This window comes from Myxine glutinosa, chromosome 1, assembly GCF_964187855.1.
Source record: "Myxine glutinosa chromosome 1, kmMyxGlut1.1, whole genome shotgun sequence".
Taxonomy (NCBI): domain Eukaryota; kingdom Metazoa; phylum Chordata; class Myxini; order Myxiniformes; family Myxinidae; genus Myxine; species Myxine glutinosa.
Genome location: NC_136261.1, coordinates 37,994,291 through 38,017,296, shown reverse-complemented (window position 1 = coordinate 38,017,296; position 23,006 = coordinate 37,994,291). Strand labels below are relative to the sequence as shown.

Genomic DNA, 23,006 nt, shown 5'->3' with positions numbered 1-23,006 from the left:
ATTCAATTTTGGTGGAGATCTGAATATGTATTCGGATATAAGAATTATTTACTTTTTAAAGTGATTCTTCACCACTGGGAGATAGGTCTAAAAGCAACATATAGCAGGATATCTCAAAAAGTTATGGATGGATTTGGACGAAACTTTTTGGAAAGGTTGGGTGTATGACAAGGAAGAATCGATTCAGTTTTGATGAAGATCCGGATCGAGCTAGTATAATTTTAAAAGTGATTCTTCACCATTGAGTGATATGGCCAACCAGGTGGAGGTATGTTCTCCACTGAGTGCCGTTCTCGTTTTTTTTCTGTAATAACCCATTTCCTTCATCGTGGCACATAATATTCCAATCCCTTGTCCCAAGCCAACACCATCACTATCATCATTATTATCAGCTTCATCATCATCAAATAAACATTGGTTTTACACAGTACTAGTCCCTGGACGTCTTCATTACAGTTTTATTTCCAATGACTAAGACTCGTAAAGAATATAGGATATATATATATATATATATACACTGGAAACTTTGACAGTCAGAATGGAAAAATCTTGACATACATTTGGAATCAACTTTATAAAAACAAGAAAGACGTCATATGCAGAGCACGATACTTGCAAAATCCAGCGCCCCCCAAAAAGTTTCCATGAACGCATCAATTTGTCAATTTCATCAACATTAAGATTGACGATCTTAATCAAAGCTCGGGTCAATCGGATGAAAACTGATGATTTTTCAGATGAAAATGGATTTTAGATGTGTGCGCTTGAATTGACCTTTGACCTGCTGACCTCAAAAGTAGTTGTTTCCCCAATTCAGTGATGCACAATGCAATTGCTCTTTAATTTTCAAGTCAATCGGATTCAAATTTATTCTTTTTCAGATGGAAATTGATGATTTTAGAAGTTTGACCTTGAGTTAACCTTTGACCTTTTGACCTCAAAAATAGTTGTTTCCCAAATTCCGTGATGCACAATGCAATTGCTCTTTAATTTTCAAGTCAATCGGATTAAAATTTATTCTTTTTCAGATGGAAATTGATGATTTTAGAAGTTTGACCTTGAGTTAACCTTTGACCTTTTGACCTCAAAAATAGTTGTTTCCCAAATTCAGTGATGCACAATGCAATTGCTCTTTAATTTTCAAGTCAATCGGATTCAAATTTATTCTTTTTCAGATGGAAATTGATGATTTTAGAAGTTTGACCTTGGGTTAACCTTTGACCTTTTGACCTCAAAAATAGTTGTTTTCCCAATTCAGTGATGCACAATGCAAGTCAATGGGACTAACTCTAACCCTAACCCTAACAACCCTAACCCTAACCCTAATTTTCAAGTCAATGGGAGCACCCCAATATCTCCTTTCTGTTTTGTTCCGTAATCCCAGCCTAAGCGACGTATGCACTCGTCTCTGAGCTGTTTAGTCAGGGTACGAATTGCGGTCTAGTTATAAACTGCCATGCGGGTGCTTTGCAGGCAGGGAAGGCTTTTGATATGTGTGCCGTGTACAAGCGGTGGGATGTATAAGCCAGAGAATCCGTCTGCCAGCATTACCTTGTGGGCATAAGGGCCTAGCTCTATTTCTTTTTTAAATGGTGGGCCGCTAAGACCTGCCGAGCCTACTCCAAATTCCTGCCACCTTGAGTGAAAAGACCGGCCTAACCAGCTGACCTGTGACAAAAAAACATTCTTTGGCTGACATCACAAATAGCTGGGAATAAATAGAGTAGTTATAAATAAGTTGTAGTGGAAGTGTCGTCCCTAAAAGCCACTTTCCATGAGACTCCTTGTTGAGCCAAATTGAATTTCCACCATGTGGTGGGTGGGGCAAACAATGTCCAGAGCTTTGTTTTGTAAAAAAAAATCCTCCATATAGGTTGGAGACGACTACACCTCAACCAGCTGCCTGTAGATCTCATTGTAAAATGCTGGTTTCTGAATTGCTGTGTCGATCTGCTTAGAATGTTAGATCGATCGGAAGGAATCTTCTTCTTCTTTTATGTGCAGCACAAGGCTGACAGGTACCATCGACGGCTGAGGGCGTGGCTATGCCACTGATGTAACGCCTTCTGTAGTTAAGTGCAAGAACGTGTAATTTGTTCATGGTGCCGGCGATAAGTCGCCTACTCCTCGTGAACATTGAAGATCCAATGACATCGTTTGAAATGAGTCGGACATTGTGTGCCGGTACCAGGGATGAAGTGAAATTCCCGCCTTCTGAATTTCCTACAGCTCATGACTTTATTCTTACCAGAAATGAACACCTATGTCAGACAAGGTCCACACACAGCAATTACCCCCAGAATAGTAAATAAATTAATGTTCATTATTTTTAAATAAAAAAATATTTAATTAAAAATTCTTTATGTTATATATATATACACTAAATATACTAAATGTATACTAAATTAAAAATGTATACATTATATATTGTATTATATATATGTATATATGTATGTATATAAATGTATATAATGTGTATAAATGTATAAAAATATACTAAATTGTATATATAAATAAAATATACTAAATGTGTATATAAATGTATACTAAATGTATAAAATATATACTAAATTGTATATATAAATAAAATATACTAAATATGTATGTAAATGTATACTAAATGTATAAAAATATCCTAAATTGTATATATAAATAAAATATACTAAATATGTATATAAATGTATACTAAATGTATAAAAATATACTAAATTGTATATATAAATAAAATATACTAAATATGTATATAAATGTATACTAAATGTATAAAAATATACTAAATTGTATATATAAATAAAATATACTAAATATGTATATAAATGTATACTAAATGTATAAAAATATACTAAATTGAATATATAAATAGAATATACTAAATATGTATATAAATGTATACTAAATGTATAAAAATATACTAAATTGTATATATAAATAAAATATACTAAATATGTATATAAATGTATACTAAATGTATAAAAATATACTAAATTGTATATATAAATAAAATATACTAAATATGTATATAAATGTATACTAAATGTATAAAAATATACTACATTGAATATATAAATAAAATATACTAAATATGTATATAAATGTATATACTAAAAGAAACCATAACTAGAACGGGCACTCGGTAGAGCGCATACCTTCGCCGCAGCTACTGTTCTGTACTTGGCATGGGAGTGTAGGGAACAGAACAGTGAACAGTTTGGTGCTGATTTCATGCAAATCGGATAAGAATTGACCGAGTTATGACAAAAAACGCACATTTTGCAAGGTCGTGACCCCCCTGACCTTTGACCCCCAACCGCTAACAAGGGTAATGTCTTCACTGGGTCATGTCGTATATCACAAGATCGGGCATTGAATTCTGAACATTTTGGCATTAGTTGCATGCCAATTGGATAAAAATTGACCGCGCTATGGTAAAAATACGATTTTGACCTTTTCGTGACCTTGACCTTGACCTTTGACCCGATTGCTCCCAAAATCTAATCAAATGTGTCCCGTATAATAACCAATCATCCCACCAAATTTCATGCAATTCGGTTGAATACCTTTTGAGTTATGCGAATAACATACACACACACACACACACACACAGACATACAAATAAATACACAGCGATCAAAACATAACCTTCCGCTTTTGCGAAGGTAATTAACCCTGTCTCAAAATTAACATCGGATGATCAATTGAATAATGTAGTTGATTGAACTTCTTGAGAAGGTTATTGGGTTAAAAGCGATGTCGAATACAGAGAGCGACAAATAAGGGGAAAGATTGTGCGGACAGGAAGAGAGATGGAAAGAAAGAGATAAAAAGAAAGCAACGGGAAGGAAAGAGTTGGTCAATCCAAAAGCTTCCTGATTTCCTCCCAAATGTTACTTCCCCACATTTGGAAACAGCAAAACTAAAAGTGCAACCATTTTGTTGTGCTTGCTTTTGTACTTCTCCCTTTTAATACCTTGATTCTTTGTTTCTATTCGACTGTAATGTTTAATGACGTATCAGAGTTTAGCGAACATTTGATTTTGTCTTTTCCTCTTACACAAGAAACTATTTCAGCCGCTAATATTTCATCGCTCTTGAAAAAGAAAGATGTGTGAACGCTCCTGGAAGGTCTTACCTGTCGTCACCTTCATGATCATATGTGGTAAGTCCGTTATGTCTCCTCTTCTCCCAATCAACGTGTCCCTCTTATTTCGCACACGTTCTACCTTCAAATATCCAGGCTCTTGTGTACAAGCACATTTTCTTGATATCTTTTTCATTTCTGTCTTTGTTTTATGCTCACCTAGCTTTTCATCTTCTTGTTTTCATTACCTTCAGCACCAAAGGTGGATGGAGGTTATGTTTTCACCCCTGTCTGTTTGTCTGTCCGTTTGTCTGTCTGTCTGTCTGTTGGTTTGTTTGTGAACAAAATATCTCAAATAGTTGTGGACGGATTCGGACGAAATTTAGCAGAGATGTAGCGTATGTGACAAGGAGGAAATGATTAGATTTTGGTGAAGATCCGGATTCGGATCCGGCTACTAGAATTTTAAAAGTGATTCTTCACCATTGGGAGATTGGGCCAAAAACGATACATAGCAGGCTATCTCAAAAGGTTGTGGACGGATTTGGACAAAAGTTGTTGGACCGGTTGGGTGTCGGACAAGGACAAATAGATTCGATTTTGGTGAAGATCTGAATATGGATTCGGATATGAGAATTATTTAATTTTTTAAGTTATTCTTCACCATTGGGAGATAGGTCCAAAACTATACATTGCGGGATATCTCATAAAGTTATGGATGGATTTGGACAAAACTTGGTGAACCGGTTGGGTGTCTGACAAGGAAGAATCTCTTAAATTTTGGTGAAGATCTGAATATGGATTCGGATATGAGAATTATTTAATTTTCAAAGTGATTCTTCACCATTGAGTGATATGGCTCTCTACTGAGTGCCGTTCTAGTTCTCTCTTTATTTATTTTGGTTTACTTTCAGCATGTTGATCTATCCTGACTTCTCTTGGTCAATGCACTTTTATCACATTTGACGTGACATAACTTCTGTAAGAGTTTGACAACCGATGAACAACTCTTTTTCCTTCATGTGCAGTGCACATACATATTTCATTTGGAAGACAAGGAAGGTGTGACAAAGGAATTTGGTAGAAACGTAGGGTCAGGGGATAAATAGGACACTCCGCGTGGAGGACTTGGTGGAGAAGGGATAGAACTTTAAGAGATGCGTTTAGGAGTGGGATGTGAAAGATGAAAGGGATTGGGGAGTGTTGTAATTCTACAATTTTCCATAATCTATATGTAAAAGGAGCTCGGTCTTGGCGTGCCTGCGTGCGTCCGTCCCGTCAGCGAAGCCATAGGTCTTATATTTTGTATTGATGGTGTATTATGAAGATAACCCTTTTACATTTGTAAACAAAGATACTAATCATGTTGAATAAAGAAGGACCAATGATTGTGAGGTCAAGTGTCCATTTGCGTCGGCATACAGGTAGAACAACTGATGGAACCAACAGAATGTCGATTGGATTTCTAAGCCTGACGGGGAAAATCTAAAAAATCAAAAAAAACAAGGCAAAACAAACAAGTCAGGAGACGACGATGGTTGACGAGCGAGCGGTATTCAATGACGAAGGACAGACTATAACCGAAACAGGCCCGGACTGGGGGGTAATAACAGAAAATATCGAAAACCCTGAGTTCTATTCAGACTACTTTGAAATGGCCGTCCTTCGTGACCTTTAAAAGTCAAAACCGACATTGAAAATATATAAATAGGAATGTATTATCTGTTATGAGACTAGTTAGCTACACAATACCGAAAATTTGGTTCGATTCCGACAACTTTGAAAATTTGACCTTTGTGACCTTGAAATGTCAAAACGAAGGTTACTGACCTTGAAATGAGATAGAAGATAATGTATAATCAGTTATGAGGTTAGTGAGCTACACAATACCGAAAATTCGGTTCAATTCCAACAACTTTGAAAATTTGACCTTTTTGACCTTCAAAGGTCAAAGGTCGAAGATTCTGAAATTTGTTGGAAAACTTGTATTTCACGATGTATATGATAATATAAGATCATGTACGACATTTCACCCTGTCAGGAAGCGAACAATGTAATAAAACCATCAAAAATCGACTTTTCTAAATTTCGTGACCGTGTGACCTTGACCTGGGGCGAAAATGAAACATCGAGCTCCGTGAGGCTAGACACATGACATTGGCCTAACCAAATACCGAAACCCCTGGCAGATTCCACCAACTCCCTCGGAGAAGATGTAGCTTGAACTCGATTACCCACTAAAAAGACATCTCTTTCGGGCGTGGCTCCGCCCACAATGGGCGCAATACGCCCACTCTAGGCAGGACACAACTAGATCATGATATCAACCTCCCACCCAAGTTTCATCAAGACCGGATGATATCATCGGGTAGTTATGCTGCGGACAGACAGACAGATAGACAGACACACAGACAGACACACACCCATGACGAATGTAGTGGTCACTCTGTTTGATAACTCGTGAACCAAAAATCAACAGAATGTTGATTGGATTTCTAAGCCTGACAGGGAAAATCCAAAAAATCCAAAAAAACAGGAAAAACCAACAGAATGTTGATTCCATGTCTGCTAACTACCATGAGAAGGAGAAGCTGACATTTCGGCCTTAGTTTTCGTCCAAAAACAGGAAATGAGAAGTTCATAGGAGGGTTCTTTTGCCATTTCCAAATGGCTCTTTTGGTCTTTTGCTCCATCCATTGTTAACAATTAATGTTATTCTGGCATGGACATTTTGAAATCTGCTTCCTCTTCAGTTCCCATGCCACATTCAGTCTTCATGCTTGCCAGACTGACCATCTGAATGTGTGATATGGATTTCCCTTGGTTCAATGTAATAATTGTATTCGTCTTTCAATGATGCTATCACAGGAAGTTAAAATAATCAGACGAGATGCTTAAATTTTGGAGCTGGCTTCGTCTTCTACGGGGATATCAACCTCCAACCTTTTGTCCATTCCAGGAATTTGGCCACTCTTTAATTGCTCTTGTGTTTATATAATTAAGAAGCTGACAAGCAGTTTTGGCTTCACAATGCTGCTGCATCGTTCGGTCACATGAATGACTTTGTTTTATAATTTCTGGTAATGGAGCTCAATGTTGGTATATATGCAATGTATATGCAGTATATACCGTACATGCACTTCATGGCCAAAAATATGTGGACACCCAAACATCACACCCGCATGAGCTCGTCGAACCTCTCATTCCAAAATAATGGGCATTAATATGGAGTTGGTCGCGCCTTTGTTGCGATAACAGCCTCCACTCTTCTGGGAAGGCTTTCCAATAGATGTTGGAACATTGCTGTGGGGATTTGCTTCCGTTCAGCAACAAGGGCATTAGTGGGGTTGGGCACTGATGTTGGGCAAGTAGGCCTCGCTCGCAGTCGGCGTTCCAGTTCATCCCAGAGGTGTTTGATGGGGTTGAGGTCAAGGATCTGTGCAGGACAGTCAAGTTCTTCCACACCGATCTCGACAAACCATTCATGTATGGACCTCGCTTTGTGTACGGGGGCATTGTCATGCTGAAACAGGAAAGGGCTTTCCCCAAACTATGTCACAAAGTTGGAAGCACACAATCATGTAGAATGTCATTGTATGCTGTAGCGTTAAGATTTCCCTTCAATGGAACTAAGTGGCTGAGCCGGAACCATGAAAAACAGCCCCAGACCATTATTCCTCCCCCACCAAACTTTACAGTTGGCACTATGCATTCAGGCAGGTCGCGTTCTCCTTGCATCCGCCAAACCCAGGTTCGTCCTTCGGACTGCCAGATGGTGAAGCATGATTCATCACTCCAGAAAACGTGTTTGCACTGCTCCAGAGTCCAATGGTGGTGAGCTTTACACCACTCCAGCCGACACTTAGCATTGCGCATGCTGATCTTAGGCTTGTGTCCTGCAGCTCAGCCATGGAACCCATTTCATAAAGCTCCCGACGAACAGTTCTTGTGCTGATGTTGCTTCCAGAGGCAGTTTGGAACTCGGTAGTGAGTGTTGCACCCGAGGACAGATGACTTTTACGTGCTATGCCCTTTACCACACGGCACACGGCGGTCCCGTTCTGTGTGCTTGTGTGGCCCACCACTTCGCGGCTGAGCTGCTGTTGCCCCTAGACACTTCCACTTCACAATAACTTCACCTGGAGTTGACGGATTTACTCTGCAGGGTAGAAATTTGACAAACTGACTTGTTGGAAAGGTGGCATCCTATGGCGGTGCCACATTGAAAGTCACTGAGCTCTTCAGTACGGCCCATTCTACAACCATTGTTTGTCTATGGAGATTGCATGGCTGTGTGCTTGATTATATATACCTGTCAGCAATGGGTGTTGCTGAATCAGCCGAATGCACGAATTAGAGGGGTGTCCGTATACTTTTGGCATGTAGTGTATATATATATATATAGGATAATACCATATATACAGTACAGTATATGCAGTATACAGCACATACAGTATATATATATATATATATAGGATAATACAGTATAGTGTATGGTATGGAGTACACAGCATGTACATGTGTGTGTGTATATATACATATTGTTACGGTCCGCGGATTAGATGTTATTTTTTACCGAGCGGTGGTGTAACCGCGGCCGAACAGTTGTTCCCCGACTAAACCCGATTCACCCGATTCACCCAAACGTTGGCCGTATCGCGCCACAGATACTCAATCTGGAAAACTCTAAAGCGACCGAATGCAAAGAGGAAGAAGAAGACGTACAGAAGAGTAACGGGGTTTATTATGTACACATACACAAGCAAGAAGAACAGTCACGATTATTTACAGGGGACATGAGATGCAGGCGACATAGTGCAAATTACTAGCTTATCTAACAGGCTTACTTAATACCCAGGACAGAACAAACGAAGACACAGACTCACGCGGGGAATTGCAGAGTGGATTGACTGGAAGGAGAGGAAAGTCCACTGGGTCCGGCAGCATGGTCCGCACGTTCTGCAGCCGCCGTTCCTTCGCGGCCCTGCTCCGAACTGCCGTCCAGGCCCCTAAGCGGCTGGCGAGCGTTGTTGCTGCTGCTGCTGTAGACGCTGCCGCTGGCGAGCAAGGTGACGAATAGCGGGCTTTTACGCTTCCCTGGATGACCTCTGCTTTTGAACCTCACAACTCAGCTCTGCTCTGACGACCCAGCTCTTTCCTTTGCACCTCACCACGCAGCTCAGCTCAGCCTTGGACCTTTTTGCAACTCTCTTGGACTCATCTGCTTGTCTCCTTTTTGGGGAGCGTCCCCTCGGCGGGTTATATAGGCCCCGCCCTTCACCCTTTGCGAACCTCCCCCAAGCATTCTCTCTCCGCCCTCTCAAGCCAAACCCCACGTTCTGGGTTGGATGAGCGGGGCAGACTTACTCCTCCCCTCTATGACGAGGTGGAGACCCGCCTTTCTTCCCCAACCCTGCCTCGTGGTCAATGGCGGCTTTGGAGGGGAGGTAATTGCCAAATTGAGGCTTGGCCATTACGAAAGGGGAAATGGAGGTTTTTGGGAATGGGAATGAAGGGAATCTATCTCTTTTACTCGGTGCAATGGAGTGTCATTTTAATGGAAGACAAGGCCTTACTCTAAAACACATAATAAGATATAAGCTACTGAACAAGGGTTTTATCGGGTCCTGCAATGTGGTGTTTCATGGAATAACTACCGAGACGCCCTTTTTATCTTTACACAACTCCGGAGGCAGGAGGCGCAGAATAAACAATAATAATAATAAAGCACACAATAAAACAAAATACAGTCCTCATAGCCGCAACACTGCACCCTCCTCCTCTTAGGCACGTCCCGGGCCTACAACTTTTATTTAGTGTGACACGTAGGTGTAGTTCCCTGTACTTTTAACCTGACCCTGACTGCGACAGTTTTAAAACATAAATAAATGTGTCCCGCTGCTCCATTGCACCCTGCCTAACAGACTCACGCCCACAGCTAACCGAATTGCGGAATGGTCTTCAAACTATACATTGACGGTGGGGAGCATTATTTACAATTGACACTACTTTTATTTACAAGACTAACCCAGGACCTGTAATTGTTCTTTCTGGGGGGGGGGGGGGGGGGAGACAGTCTGCTCTGCATCGACGCACCATGAAAGCACCCAAAAATGCACCAATACACCCCCAAGCACCAATCGGTGCAGTCACCATTGTTCGATGAAAATAAAAACAACAACCCCTAACCCTGCAGGTGATCTCTTGCTCTTCGGCTCCCTCTGCTGGTTATTATTATTTCTTCCAGTTGTTGTCTTTTTCTTTTGCTGGCGGCCTATTTGCAATAAAATGCACCTAACGTGTCCGTTTTTATTTTCTTTATTTATGGCCCACAGGGCCGACTACGTGTGGTTCACCTGTGGGGCATCGGTGCCCTGTGGCCATGGTCCGCCAGCAAGATTTCGGGCCCTCATGGCCGGTTCCAGCAGAGGGGCCATGCCCCAACCCATGGGGTTCATAAGTGGTGCTCGGCCACAGACATGTGGTCCATCATGTGGTGCATCGATGCAAACAGCTGGTTCTGGGAGTTCCGGGCGCACAATGGCGGACTCACGCACGCTCCCCTCGGCGCCCAATGGCGCACAGGTCATGTGGGAGACAAAAGGGGGAAGACAAATGAGCGAGGGGTAAGGTCACAAGGGTACACATCAATAAGGCAATGCAAGGCGGAATGCGTACGGAGAGCGAAGTGAGAAAGCTCGTCCCTACCGTACGTCACACCCCTGTCACCTACACTACCCTTGCCCTTACCCCATATGTACAAAATCTACACATTTACAAATTCGTCGCTACTGTCACGTCTCCCCATATTTCCCTTATCAAATTCGTCACCACAATCCCTCTATCCAAAATTTGCCATCACCAATTCATCATCAATCCTCATAAGGAGGAAGAGATGGAACATCAAGCACAATGTCACACTCACGTCATGATGCGTCTCACAATCCAAAACATTTGCACATAAAAATAATTAAACATGGCATGGTGTGGAGGTACGTCATCTCCGGTGAGTGGATGCAGATGGTGCGAGGAGATTTTCATCCTAACTACTTTCTAAATGACCTTAACACACTTTACACTACCCGGGGTCTTTCCCTGCCAATCCATTGGCCACTTACTCTATGGGTTCTAAAAACCAATTCCCATTGACCAAACTGTGGTGCTTCTCAATTTGGGGTCTCACTCCCCCGATTCATCTCCCGGTGCCCTTGCACAACTTCTGGGCTGTGACGTGTAGCTCTCCCAGCAGGTCTACCCACCTGCACACCTCCACCACTGCAGTTGCCACCCGAGCTTACCTAGCTCCTCACCCTAACCTAACTAACTGGGGAAGGCCCCTCCTGGCTCTGTCACCCCTTGGTGCCCTCTGGCACTGGGCTACCCGGGTCTGTCCTCCGGATCCTCAGGCCCCATCCACAACAACTCTACCGGCTCCCAGAGCCCACCTGCGGCCTCACCTGGCCGACATCCTCACAGTGGTGGAGTGCCCAAACCAACTGCACACACTAACAGGCTACACGCCCAGCCATTTCCACAACACTAATGCACCCATCCAATCACCATTCTTCCACCTGCACCGCAGATGCCAATATCCAACCACAATTTACCTATACCCTCTACCTAACACTTACACTACCCGCCCCGGGTATTCGTGATGGGGGTCCACTCTTCCCCCATTCACACCTTCGCACCATCCACTCCACTCCATAGTTTCCACCATACTCACTCCACGACCATCCATTCCAATACTCCAGATATTCCACACTCCATTTATTCCATACACCTGTTCCTCATACCTGCTGTTGCACACCTGTGCACTCACACCTGGTGCCACCTGCACCCTCCTTCTCTTCCTGGACCATTTGGTCAACGCAACACACATCACCATCACTCACTCATACACTGCTCCATACACCTGTTCAGTTGCACATCTGTGCAATCACACCTGTTCCTTACACACTGCTCAATACACTTGAATACACCTCCAACACTCACACGGCATCATCTCAACTACCTGTTGCCCTGCTAACTTAGTGCTCCCCGTCTTCCCTTTAAACTAAGCACATACCACATCATTATCATCCAAACTACCCTCTCTATGTCCCCAGCTACCTGTCCATTGTAGCTACCTAACCTTACCGTTACCTAATGTCAATCTTCTCGGGCCCTACACATTATCCAAACCCTCCCTCGGCGAGCTTACACTGCCATAAACCCCATAAAACTAGTGCTCCTTTGCCCCCCATCTGTGAGGGATGGTGGATTGGCCATCCCATCACATGGGGCATCTCTTACTATAAATTTTGCTCGTCCAATTTCAACAAATCAAAAATTTGCCAATCATCTGCCAATCACTGTACCATTACCAATCATCACTCTGCCAATCCTTTGCCAATCATCAATTTTTGCCTTTTTCTAATTTTGGGTCCAAAACACTAACCTCATCATTACAGTCTACTTAATAATGCCTCTCGGTGCGCCAATTCACTTCTACAGCCCGGCTTCGTAAAGCCGAGCAATGAATGCGGGTTGTTTTGTGCCAGCGGCTGGATACGTCTGACACTCAGTGAAGGGAAGGGAAGGAGGTTTACCCGGGCCGAGATCCCACGCACCACCTCGGCACGGAGCCATCCAATGGCCCGATCTCGACCTGCCGGAATGCCTTAACAAAAAGGGGTCGCCATGACGACCCTTCTTATCGGGCTGCCCGCTCCGCTTTGTGGAGCTCGGACGCGGCCGTTCAAAGCGCGGCACAGCGTGGATCACGTACGGCGGTCCTTTCGAACCCGCCGTGGTTCGGATCCCCGCTGGTCCTCGCGGCACGCGAAGCTGCCCGACGCGCACCGAGGGCCCGATTCGGCTATAAGTCGCTCTAACCGCTAACCCGGTTACCGTCGATGCCTCACCTGCATGCTTACACCCCGCAGCCCGTTCCTTGCTCATACATCCAGCTGTTCCCATGCTCCTCGTCATTGCACCTTCTCTTACACACCCAGGTGCACTCATTCCGCTCACAGACTTGGTCACACACCTGACCACCGAACACCTTGGCACACATTCGTCGTTCGCACACCTCACCAACACACCTCTTCGCACCCCCTCCTCGGTCACCTCCTCTGTGACAACCACAGGTGTGCTCTCACTCGCACACCCAACCACGTGCCTCACTACCAATTCAAGTGTGCATTCCCACACACGCTCTACCATTCCAGGTGTGCATCCTTCCATTCCAGGTGTGCATCCTCTCTCACCTGTCACAACCAACTCACGCTCCATGTCACTCTCACTACTTTCACCACCACTCTTGACAGCGCACTCACCCTTACTCTCGACAGCGTACTCTTTCCTCATGCACCTGGCCGTTACACACCTTTCTCGCGCAGCCTCTTGCGCACACTCTCCCGTTACTTCCGCCGTAACACTCACCACCGGCGTACACTTTCTCGTTACATCCTTTGTAACACTCACCACAGGTGTGCATTCTCCCTTACTTTTGACAGCGCACTCTTTCCTCATGCACCCGTCCGTTACACACCTTTCTCGCGCATCCTCTTGCGCACACTCTCTCGTTACTTCCTCCGTAACACTCACCACACCGCGCTTCCATGTGCTCCCTCGCACACGAGCTACGACCGACTCACTCTCGACAGCACACTCACTCCTTGGCGCGCACTTTTTCCTCACACACCCCAGAGTCGGACATTCTCGCACACCTCCTCCTTCGCACACCGTACCTGTCGCACACTTCACCAACGGCCTCTCACGACACCCGGATCCAATTCAACCCCCAAGCCGACTGAAGCTCCCCTCACATCATGTACATTTCCTCGTATATCGCCACTCACCTTGGCACCTCATCTCCGCACCTCCTTCACCACCTGCAAACTCTTTATTTGGTTAGTGAGCACAACATCACGATTTGAGCACCGACCTTGTACATATTCCATTACTTCCTCCTTTATCTCCCTCTTAGTTTCTGTCCGTCCCTTCTTAATTTCACTCACCTCTTCTTCCACTTCCTCTAATTTTTGCTTCAGCTCTTTTATTTCCCGGTGCGTCTCCTCAAGTTCGTCCTCTAAGGCTATCTTGACCATCTATATGTGCGTCCTCACCTGCCGGTCCTTCGTCTCCATTATCTCTGTCACCTCGTCCAACCTCATTCTCAGTCCCTCACGTACCATCTGACATTGCCTCTGTGTCGCTATTAAGTCGTCCTTGATGTCTCTTTGTGTCGCTTTTAACCCCCCTAGTACCGCAGTGTTCTTTTGTACCTGCTCCACTAACTCCGTCTGTCCCACCGTCAGCTGTTCCACCTCCTCCGTCAGGTCCTCTATGCCCCCTTGTAACCTTGCTGTCCCATTTCTCACCTCTTTCTCCATACGCTTTTCACCTCGCTTTACCTCCTCGCGTACCCCCGAGACCTCCTCACTTACACCTCGTCGTATCTCCTCTTTCATCTCCTCCCTCTCTTTTGTAGATGCTGCCCTCATCTGTCCCAATTCATCCCTCTGAGCATCCAATTTGGTTTCTACCCCGATTTTTACCTCCTCTATCTGCTCTCCCATTTGTTTAATTTCTCGGGCGGATTGCTCCCCTATTTCCTGCAATTTGCCTTCCATCCTATTTTCTAACCCCATTAACCCATTTTCACCCCCTCTATCTGATTCTCCTGGGCAGCCATTCTATTTTCCACCCCCGTTAACCCATGTTTCACCCCTTCTATCCCATTGTCTAACCCCTCAAATTTCTTGTCTAATCCCTTAAAATTATTGTCTAGCCCCTCAAATTTAGCTTCTAGCCGTTCCCCCATTTCTCCCATTTTGCCCCCCATTTCGCCCCACATTTCGCCCATTTTGCCCCCCAATTCGTCCCTCATTGCCCCCATTTGCTCATTCTGAGCCTCCATCCGGTTCCCCATTTGTCCCATTTGGCCCTCCAATCGCTCACTATTAGCCCTCATTCTGTTTTCCATTCGTTCCATACTGTTGTTTTTTTTCTGCATTTCCACCATGAATTGGGCCATGAAGGCTTGCATTTGGGCCGCGCTCATTGGTTCCACGGCCGTGGCCCCCTCAACCACGTGTGCGAGAGCGCCATTTTGTGCGCCTGATACCCCCTCAACCACATCCTCCATATACATTTCCCCGAGGTCCTGGGTCGATTCTACCCCGTCTATCTGTATCTCTCCCACCGGCATCCCGTCGCCTTGACCAGCCATGGCGCGATTTCAAAATTCGGGTTTTGCTTTACAACACAAATTTCCAGCAGCTTGTAATTTTGAGCGCGTTAAGCGCGCTTCGGGTCCGTATCTCACTCCCAGACACCAATTTGTTACGGTCCGCGGATTTGATGTTATTTTTTACCGAGCGGTGGTGTAACCGCAGCCGAACAGTTGTTCCCCGACTACACCCGATTCACCCGACTCACCCAAACGTTGGCCGTATCGCGCCACAGATACTCAATCTGGAAAACTCTAAAGCGACCGAATGCAAAGAGGAAGAAGAAGACGTACAGAAGAGTAACGGGGTTTATTATGTACACATACACAAGCAAGAAGAACAGTCACGATTATTTACAGGGGACATGAGACGCAGGCGACATAGTGCAAATTACTAGCTAATTATCTAACAGGCTTACTTAATACCCAGGACAGAACAAACGAAGACACAGACTCACGCGGGGAATTGCAGAGTGGATTGACTGGAAGGAGAGGAAAGTCCACTGGGTCCGGCAGCACGGTCCGCACATTCTGCAGCCGCCGTTCCTTCGCGGCCCTGCTCCGAACTGCCGTCCAGGCCCCTAAGCGGCTGGCGAGCGTTGTTGCTGCTGCTGCTGTAGACGCTGCCGCTGGCGAGCAAGGTGACGAATAGCGGGCTTTTGCGCTTCCCTGGATGACCTCTGCTTTTGGACCTCACAACTCAGCTCTGCTCTGACGACCCAGCTCTTTCCTTTGCACCTCACCACGCAGCTCAGCTCAGCCTTGGACCTTTTTGCAACTCTCTTGGACTCATCTGCTTGTCTCCTTTTTGGGGAGCATCCCCACGGCGGGTTATATAGGCCCCGCCCTTCACCCTTTGCGAACCTCCCCCAAGCATTCTCTCTCCGCCCTCTCAAGTCAAACCCCACGTTCTGGGTTGGATGAGCGGGGCCGACTTACTCCTCCCCTCTATGACGAGGTGGAGACCCGCCTTTCTTCCCCAACCCTGCCTCATGGTCAATGGCGGCTTTGGAGGGGAGGTAATTGCCAAATTGAGGCTTGGTCATTACGAAAGGGGAAATGGAGGTTTTTGGGAATGGGAATGAAGGGAATCTATCTCTTTTACTCGGTGCAATGGAGTGTCATTTTAATGGAAGACAAGGCCTTACTCTAAAACACATAATAAGATATAAGCTACTGAACAAGGGTTTTATCGGGTCCTGCAATGTGGTGTTTCATGGAATAACTACCGAGACGCCCTTTTTATCTTTACACAACTCCGGAGGCAGGAGGCGCAGAATAAACAATAATAATAATAAAGCACACAATAAAAAAAAATACAGTCCTCATATCCACAACAATATATATATATATATATATATATATATATATATATATATATATATATATATATATATATATATATATATATATATATATACATACATATATATATATATATAATTTAGTGTGTGGAAAACAAGAGGTAATGTACAGTGTGGCAGGCGGTGATTATCGCTCCCTCTAACGTGCAGCACCGGCTGTATGGGACATCTTACTGGCTGTTCTCCACTTACAGTATGGAGTTGTATCGTTACTGCTATATTTATATATACTGTATATATATATATATATATATATATATATATATATATATATATATATATATATATATATATATATATACATACATATATATATATATATATATATATATATATATATATATATATATACATACATATATATATATATCATTCCCTCCATCTTCCCCTCCAATCCATCAATTTTATTTTCCATTCCTTCAATTTGTCCTTTCAATCCCTCCTTTAATCCCTCAATTTGCTCATCCAATTCTCCCTTCAATCCTGCAATGTTTTTTGGTGTTGGCATTCAATTCTCCCTTCAACCCATCAATTTTGTTTTCCATTCGCTCACTCCGAGCATCCATTTTGTTTTCCAGTCCCTTCATGTCTCCCCTCAATTCATTCCTTTGGGTATCCATTTTTTCATTCAATCCCCCTATTTGTTGACTCATTTCCTCCATCTGTTCACCCCGGGCATCCATTTTGTTATTCATTCCTCCCATCTGCTCACTCTGAGCATCCATTCTATTATTTATTCGCTCATTCTGAGCATCCATTCGCTCCATAAAATGTATTACCATGGCCTGGAAAGCGTTCGGGGCCGTCTCGGTAGCGGGGGAGGTTCCATTACTATGCTCCGCCCTGATATTCGGCCCACTTCCAACGCTACCCTTAGCATCTCCATTCCGCACGCCCAACTCAGCATCCGCCATTACGCTGTTCGCTACAGTGGTTCCCGCTGGCGTATTTTACCTCAGAAACATTAAAAGATTTTAAATTTTCGAACCGCGATGTCGCGCTTCGTGCGCTCAATCGACTATTTGAATTTTTATTGCCTCTGACTAAATTTTTTTTTACTTCCGAATGCCGAGCGCAATGTATGCCCGGCTGTGTCGATCTCAGCCCGCGGACAAAAAAATTGTCCGTCGAGTCCGAATCTCACTTCCTGACACCAGTTGTCCTGTGGCTGGCTCTCAGTTAACACCGAAAGTAAGCCATGGATGGAAACGAGCGTTATGAAGGCGTTCACTTCAATCGATGGTGGATGATACGCGAGACGGAATGAAGAATGCCGACTCAGCTTTACGGGCCCCGCGCAGGTGTCTTCACCCTGCAAATCAACTCAACCCGAGACGGATGCAAAATGTACAAAAATAATATTTATTAAATGGAACCCGAGAACAAGAACGCGACGATAAAGCTAAACCCCCTAGTGAGTGCTCTAACACACAGTCTTGCACAACAGACAAATGGGAAGGATAAATTAAAATAAGCATTGTGTTTGTGTGGTGCAAGCTTATCTCCGTCTAGCTAAGGTGTGTCAGGGTTCGTCAGGTCCGAGCACGTCGTCCAGGCCCCAAGCGTGCAGTCCGGACGTGGCTCCAGTTGACGGGAATTAGGCCTCGATGCGCCCTCGTTCGCGCTCCATGAGGCCCACGTATGCCGCCGTGGCAGGCCTCGCCTGCACGGTCGTCGCTCGCACGCGAGGTCCCATACGTGAACAACAGGGGAGGATGATCGTCGGCGCTCCACCGTCTCTCCACCATTCGTCGTCGCCCAACGAGCAAGGGACCAAGCGGAAAGAGATCCAACGCAAGAGAGGGCAAGAAGGGAAGAGAGGTCCGGGCAGGAAGGAATCCAAAAACGAGAGAGGGAAATGTCGGCCAGCGAGTGGTTTTACTGGCCGTCTCATGACGTCAGCTCTCCTCCTTCTCCAACCAGTGCTTCGCTTCTTGCTCGCCCCTCACGTCCTCCACTCCCATTCGCCGAGCACTTCATACCCTTGGTGTCATCCCATCGGTCGGTAGCCAATCAGTATCTTGCTCTTTCCACCTTCCTTCCACCAATCACGGGGAAGCTTTCTGCCCTCCCCTGACCAATCACACGTCCTTCCCTTCTCTGCCAATCGGCGACCTGCTTCTTACTCGCCCTTTGCCTTGACCAATTGCTGCCCCTGTGAGCGTGTCCATTGCCTGCCTGCTCGATGTGTGTTGCCATGCCAGCTGGCGATGCGGCTGCCTGCGGCTCCATTGGCGGTGCCCCGGACTGGCTTCCTTTGAGTTGTATTGTTATTGTGGCAGAGGGGGATTTAAGTAGTGTTTTTGATGCAACCAATGGGCCTAACTAATGTCTATGGTGTGTTGCCATACGGGACACATGAATGATCACAGGTTTGACAAACTGGGGAATTAGCATAATCCCAACTCTACCTATCACTCGATCATCATTGTATGATCACAAACATACACGTAATCTAACAAACTGCCTAAACAGATCCCTGACTTACTGTACATCGAAATGGTTCTTCTTCTTCATGACATTGGAGCACCTACCAATGCAGATCTACCTGAACCTATATATCCCGCTACCCAAAATTCATAACAATATATATAAATATATATATAGAGCAATACCCCGTTATACGCCATTTCGACCTATGTCAAATCCGACTTTACGTCACTCTTCTAGAGTAAATTTCAGTTCAGCGAACGTCATTATGTGCGACTTTACGTCACTCCTACCTGGCTCTAGATACTACGAACGTCATTATGTACGCGCGATAGCACCTGGCCATCCCACTAACCTTGGTGATTTCGACCCCAATGTGAAGGTGGTGTACTTGCCACCCAACACCACTTCGCTCATCAAGCCTATGGACCAGGGTGTGATAGCGCTTTTTAAGCGCGACTATCTCCGCCGCACTCTTCGTCAGGCTGTCGATGCAACATCGGAGGAGGAAGGCATCAACATCCGGCAGTTTTGGAAAAACTATAACATCTACCAGGCAGTGCTTAACATCAATGCTGCATGGTTGGAGGTTACGCAGTCGGCAATGAATGGGGTGTGGAAGCGTTTGTGCCCCCACCTTGTTAATGATTTCACGGGGTTTGGTGCGCCAGTCAAGGCTGTGTCTAAAAACTTGGTTTCCCTCAGCGCTGACCTGGAGATGGAGTTGGAGGAGGAGGATTTCGACGGTTTGATCGAGGCAGACAAGCAGCCTTTAACTAATGAAGACTTAATGGCGTTGAAGGAAGAGCACCGCGAAGAGGATGAGCTTCCAGAACCAGAGCCAAGGAAATTCACCGTAGCCGAAATGCAGAAAGGTTTTTATCACCTCTCCAAGTGTCTTGCAATATTTGAGGCACAGGACCCAAACGCCGAGCGTTTCGCAAAAATGATGAATGGCACCAGTGACCTTTTTCTCCCGTATTGGACCATCTTAACTGAGAAGAAGAAGCGCACAATGCAAGGGACTTTGGATCAGTTCCTACTTAATGTCGAGAAACGCAAAGCCTCTACTAGTTTTGATGAGTCGCTGAAGAAGCCCCGCATATAGTGTTCATTACTCATTAAAAAATATGACTAAAATGTGTTTTTTGTGTTCTTTAAGGTTTAGCGATAGTTATATAATTTCGCGAGTTATTTACTCTAGTTTTACGGTGTTTGTCTTCATTTTAAGGCATTTTTAAGGCATTACACCAGGTTTACGTCAAAAACAGAGTTACGTCACGGCTTATGGAACCAATTAATGACGTAGGCCGGGGTATTGCTGTATATATACATATATAGTATATACAGTATACAGTAGGATACAGTATATACAGTATACAATATATATATACACCGCTCGGCTTGCTGCGCTCGCCTTACCAAGCGTCGTTACTGAGGGACGGGCTTATTTTAGCTAAGGCTAATGACTGTACCTGAGTTGCTGTGTTGTCATGATTTACACCAATCATAATACAAACAATTACTTTGCACAAATGTATTTGTTGTGTTTGTGATATTACATTTTTATAGGCAATTTAGGTTGAAGATTTAGGTTAAATGTTTTTTTTTCAAGAAAGAACCCCTCAGCACACACATAGGGGAGGGGTAGGTGCAGACTGGAAGTTTGGGACGATTACACCTCACCACCACGTAATTCAAAACACCTCACCACCAAGTAATTCAAAACACCTCACCACCAAGTAATTCAAAACACCTCACCACCAAGTAATTCAAAACACCTCACCACCAAGTAATTTAAAACACCTCACAGCCATAAAACACGTAATAAAAACATGCCACAGCCATAAAACACGTAATAAAAACACCTCACAGCCATAAAACACGTTGAAGCGCGGTGCTACGCGCGCTTACTTGTACAACAAGAAGGAAGCGGACAACGCGGTAAGTTTAAGAGTCTTTATTATAAGAGCTCAACTGTAGCACTGGAGCGCTCCGGGCTGCGCGCCCGGTGTATATCCCGCGGCCACGCCTACCCCTAGGGCGTGGCCGCCGCCCACTGGTGCGTGGAATGATGCCCTCACGCCAGTGAGCTTTCGTGTCCGCCACACGCGCCCCCCCAGAATTCCCGCGCACCTGGAGGGCCAGTTTGCGGGGCAAACGGATGACCCGGCTGAAGCGCCCTCTGGCGACCGGCGGCGTCCGGGGTGCAGGGATGCCAGCTGGGATGCCTCCGGCTGCACCCGGGATGGGTGCAGGACCGGGGCGCGGCATGCCGGCGGGCCTGGGTGGTGCCGGGGGTCCGCCCGCAGGGGGGCGGCCCCGACGCGGAGGCCGAGCCACCGGCGGTGGGTGGTCCACGTCGAGGTGGGCCGGTTTGAGGCGATCCACCAAGACGCGGTCGGGAGTACCGCCGATGTCCAAGGTGAAATGTTTCACCCCGGTCTCAAGCACACGGAAAGGCCCGTCGTACGGGGGCCGCAGTGGTGTCCGGTGGGCGTCGTGCCGGACGAGGACGTACTCCGCGGTGCGAAGCTCCGGGGCGACGTGCGTAGGTGGGTGCCCGTGGTGCGCCGTCGGCACCGGAGCAATCCTCTGGGCTGTCTACTGCAGCGCGGAGTGCTCCTGCGCCGCGGACCATGGTGCCGGGGGGTCGGGGAGGAACTCGCCCGGCACCCGCAGCGGTTGTCCGAAGACTAACTCCGCTGCGGATGCACGCAGGTCGTCGTTGAGCGCCGTCCGGAGGCCCAGCAGGACCCAGGGGAGCCTGTCGACCCAGCCGCCGTCGCGGATGGGTGGCCCGGAGCGTGGCCTTCAACGAGCGGTGGAACCGCTCGCACAGGCCGTTGGCCTGGGGGTGGTAGGCCGTGGTTCGGTGCAGCTGGACCCCGAGCCCCCGAGCGACCGCCCCCCAAAGCTCCGAGGAGAACTGGGGGCCGCGGTCGGACGAGATGTCCGAGGGGGCGCCGAACCGGGCGACGCAGGTGGCGATGAATGCCTGTGCGACGTCCGCCGCCGTCGTCGCCGCCAAAGGCACGGCCTCCGGCCACCAGGTGGTGCGGTCCACCATTGTCAGGACGTGGGTGAAACCCCGCGAGGGGGCCAGAGGTCCCACCAGGTCCACGTGTACGTGGTCGAACCTTCGTTCCGGCACCGTCAACGGGGCCAATGGGGCCTGGGTGTGCCGGTGCACCTTTGCGCGATGGCACGCGAGGCACGTCCTGGTCCAGCCGCGGACGGCCTTCCGGAGGCCATGCCAGACAAACTTGTCGGCGACCAACCTCTGGGAGGCCTTCGTGCCCGGGTGGGACAGGCCGTGGATGGCGTCAAAAACCCGGCGCCCCGCGGGCACGATGGGGCAAGGCCGCCCGAGGGAGACGTCGCACAAGAGGGCCGCACCGTCGAACGGCACCTCGGTGATGCGGAGGCCCGTGATGGCGGTCCGCAAGGCCTGGACGCCGGGGTCGGCGGCCTGGTCCGCCGCCATCCGGGCATAGTTGATGCCAAGGTGGACTGCGTGGGCGACGGACCGGGAAAGGCAATCCGCCACCGGGTTGTCCTTCCCCGTGACGTGCCGGATGTCCGTTGTATATTCGGACACGGCCGAGAGGCGACGCTGCTGCCGGGCCGACCACGGCTCAGCGACCTTGCCCATCGCGAAGACCAGTGGCTTGTGGTCGACGAAGGCCATGAATGCACGGCCCTCGAGCGGATGGCGGAAGTGCCTGACCGCCAGGTGAAGCCTGAGCAACTCGCGGTCGAAGGTACTATAGCGGCGTTCGGGCGGGCGAAGCTGCCGGCTGAAGAACGCCAGCGGTTGCCAAGCACCACGCACCCATTGCTCGTGCACCACGCCCACCACGTAGTCCGAGGCGTCGGTGGTGACGGCGATCGGTGCATCGGGCGCCGGGTGCGC

The 23,006-nt window shown here is 46.7% G+C and overlaps 1 protein-coding gene across 1 annotated transcript in view; it reads left to right on the top strand.

Moving 5' to 3' along the window:
• Nucleotides 1–3,903: 3,903 nt before the first annotated feature.
• LOC137422976 (integrin alpha-L) overlaps nucleotides 3,904–23,006 on the top strand; it is a gene marked incomplete in the record, with an annotated part of 211,928 nt that continues 192,825 nt past the window's right edge. Inside the window, 1 exon segment of the mRNA XM_078771064.1 lies at nucleotides 3,904–4,156. Coding sequence (XP_078627190.1) covers nucleotides 4,102–4,156 — 55 coding nt within the window.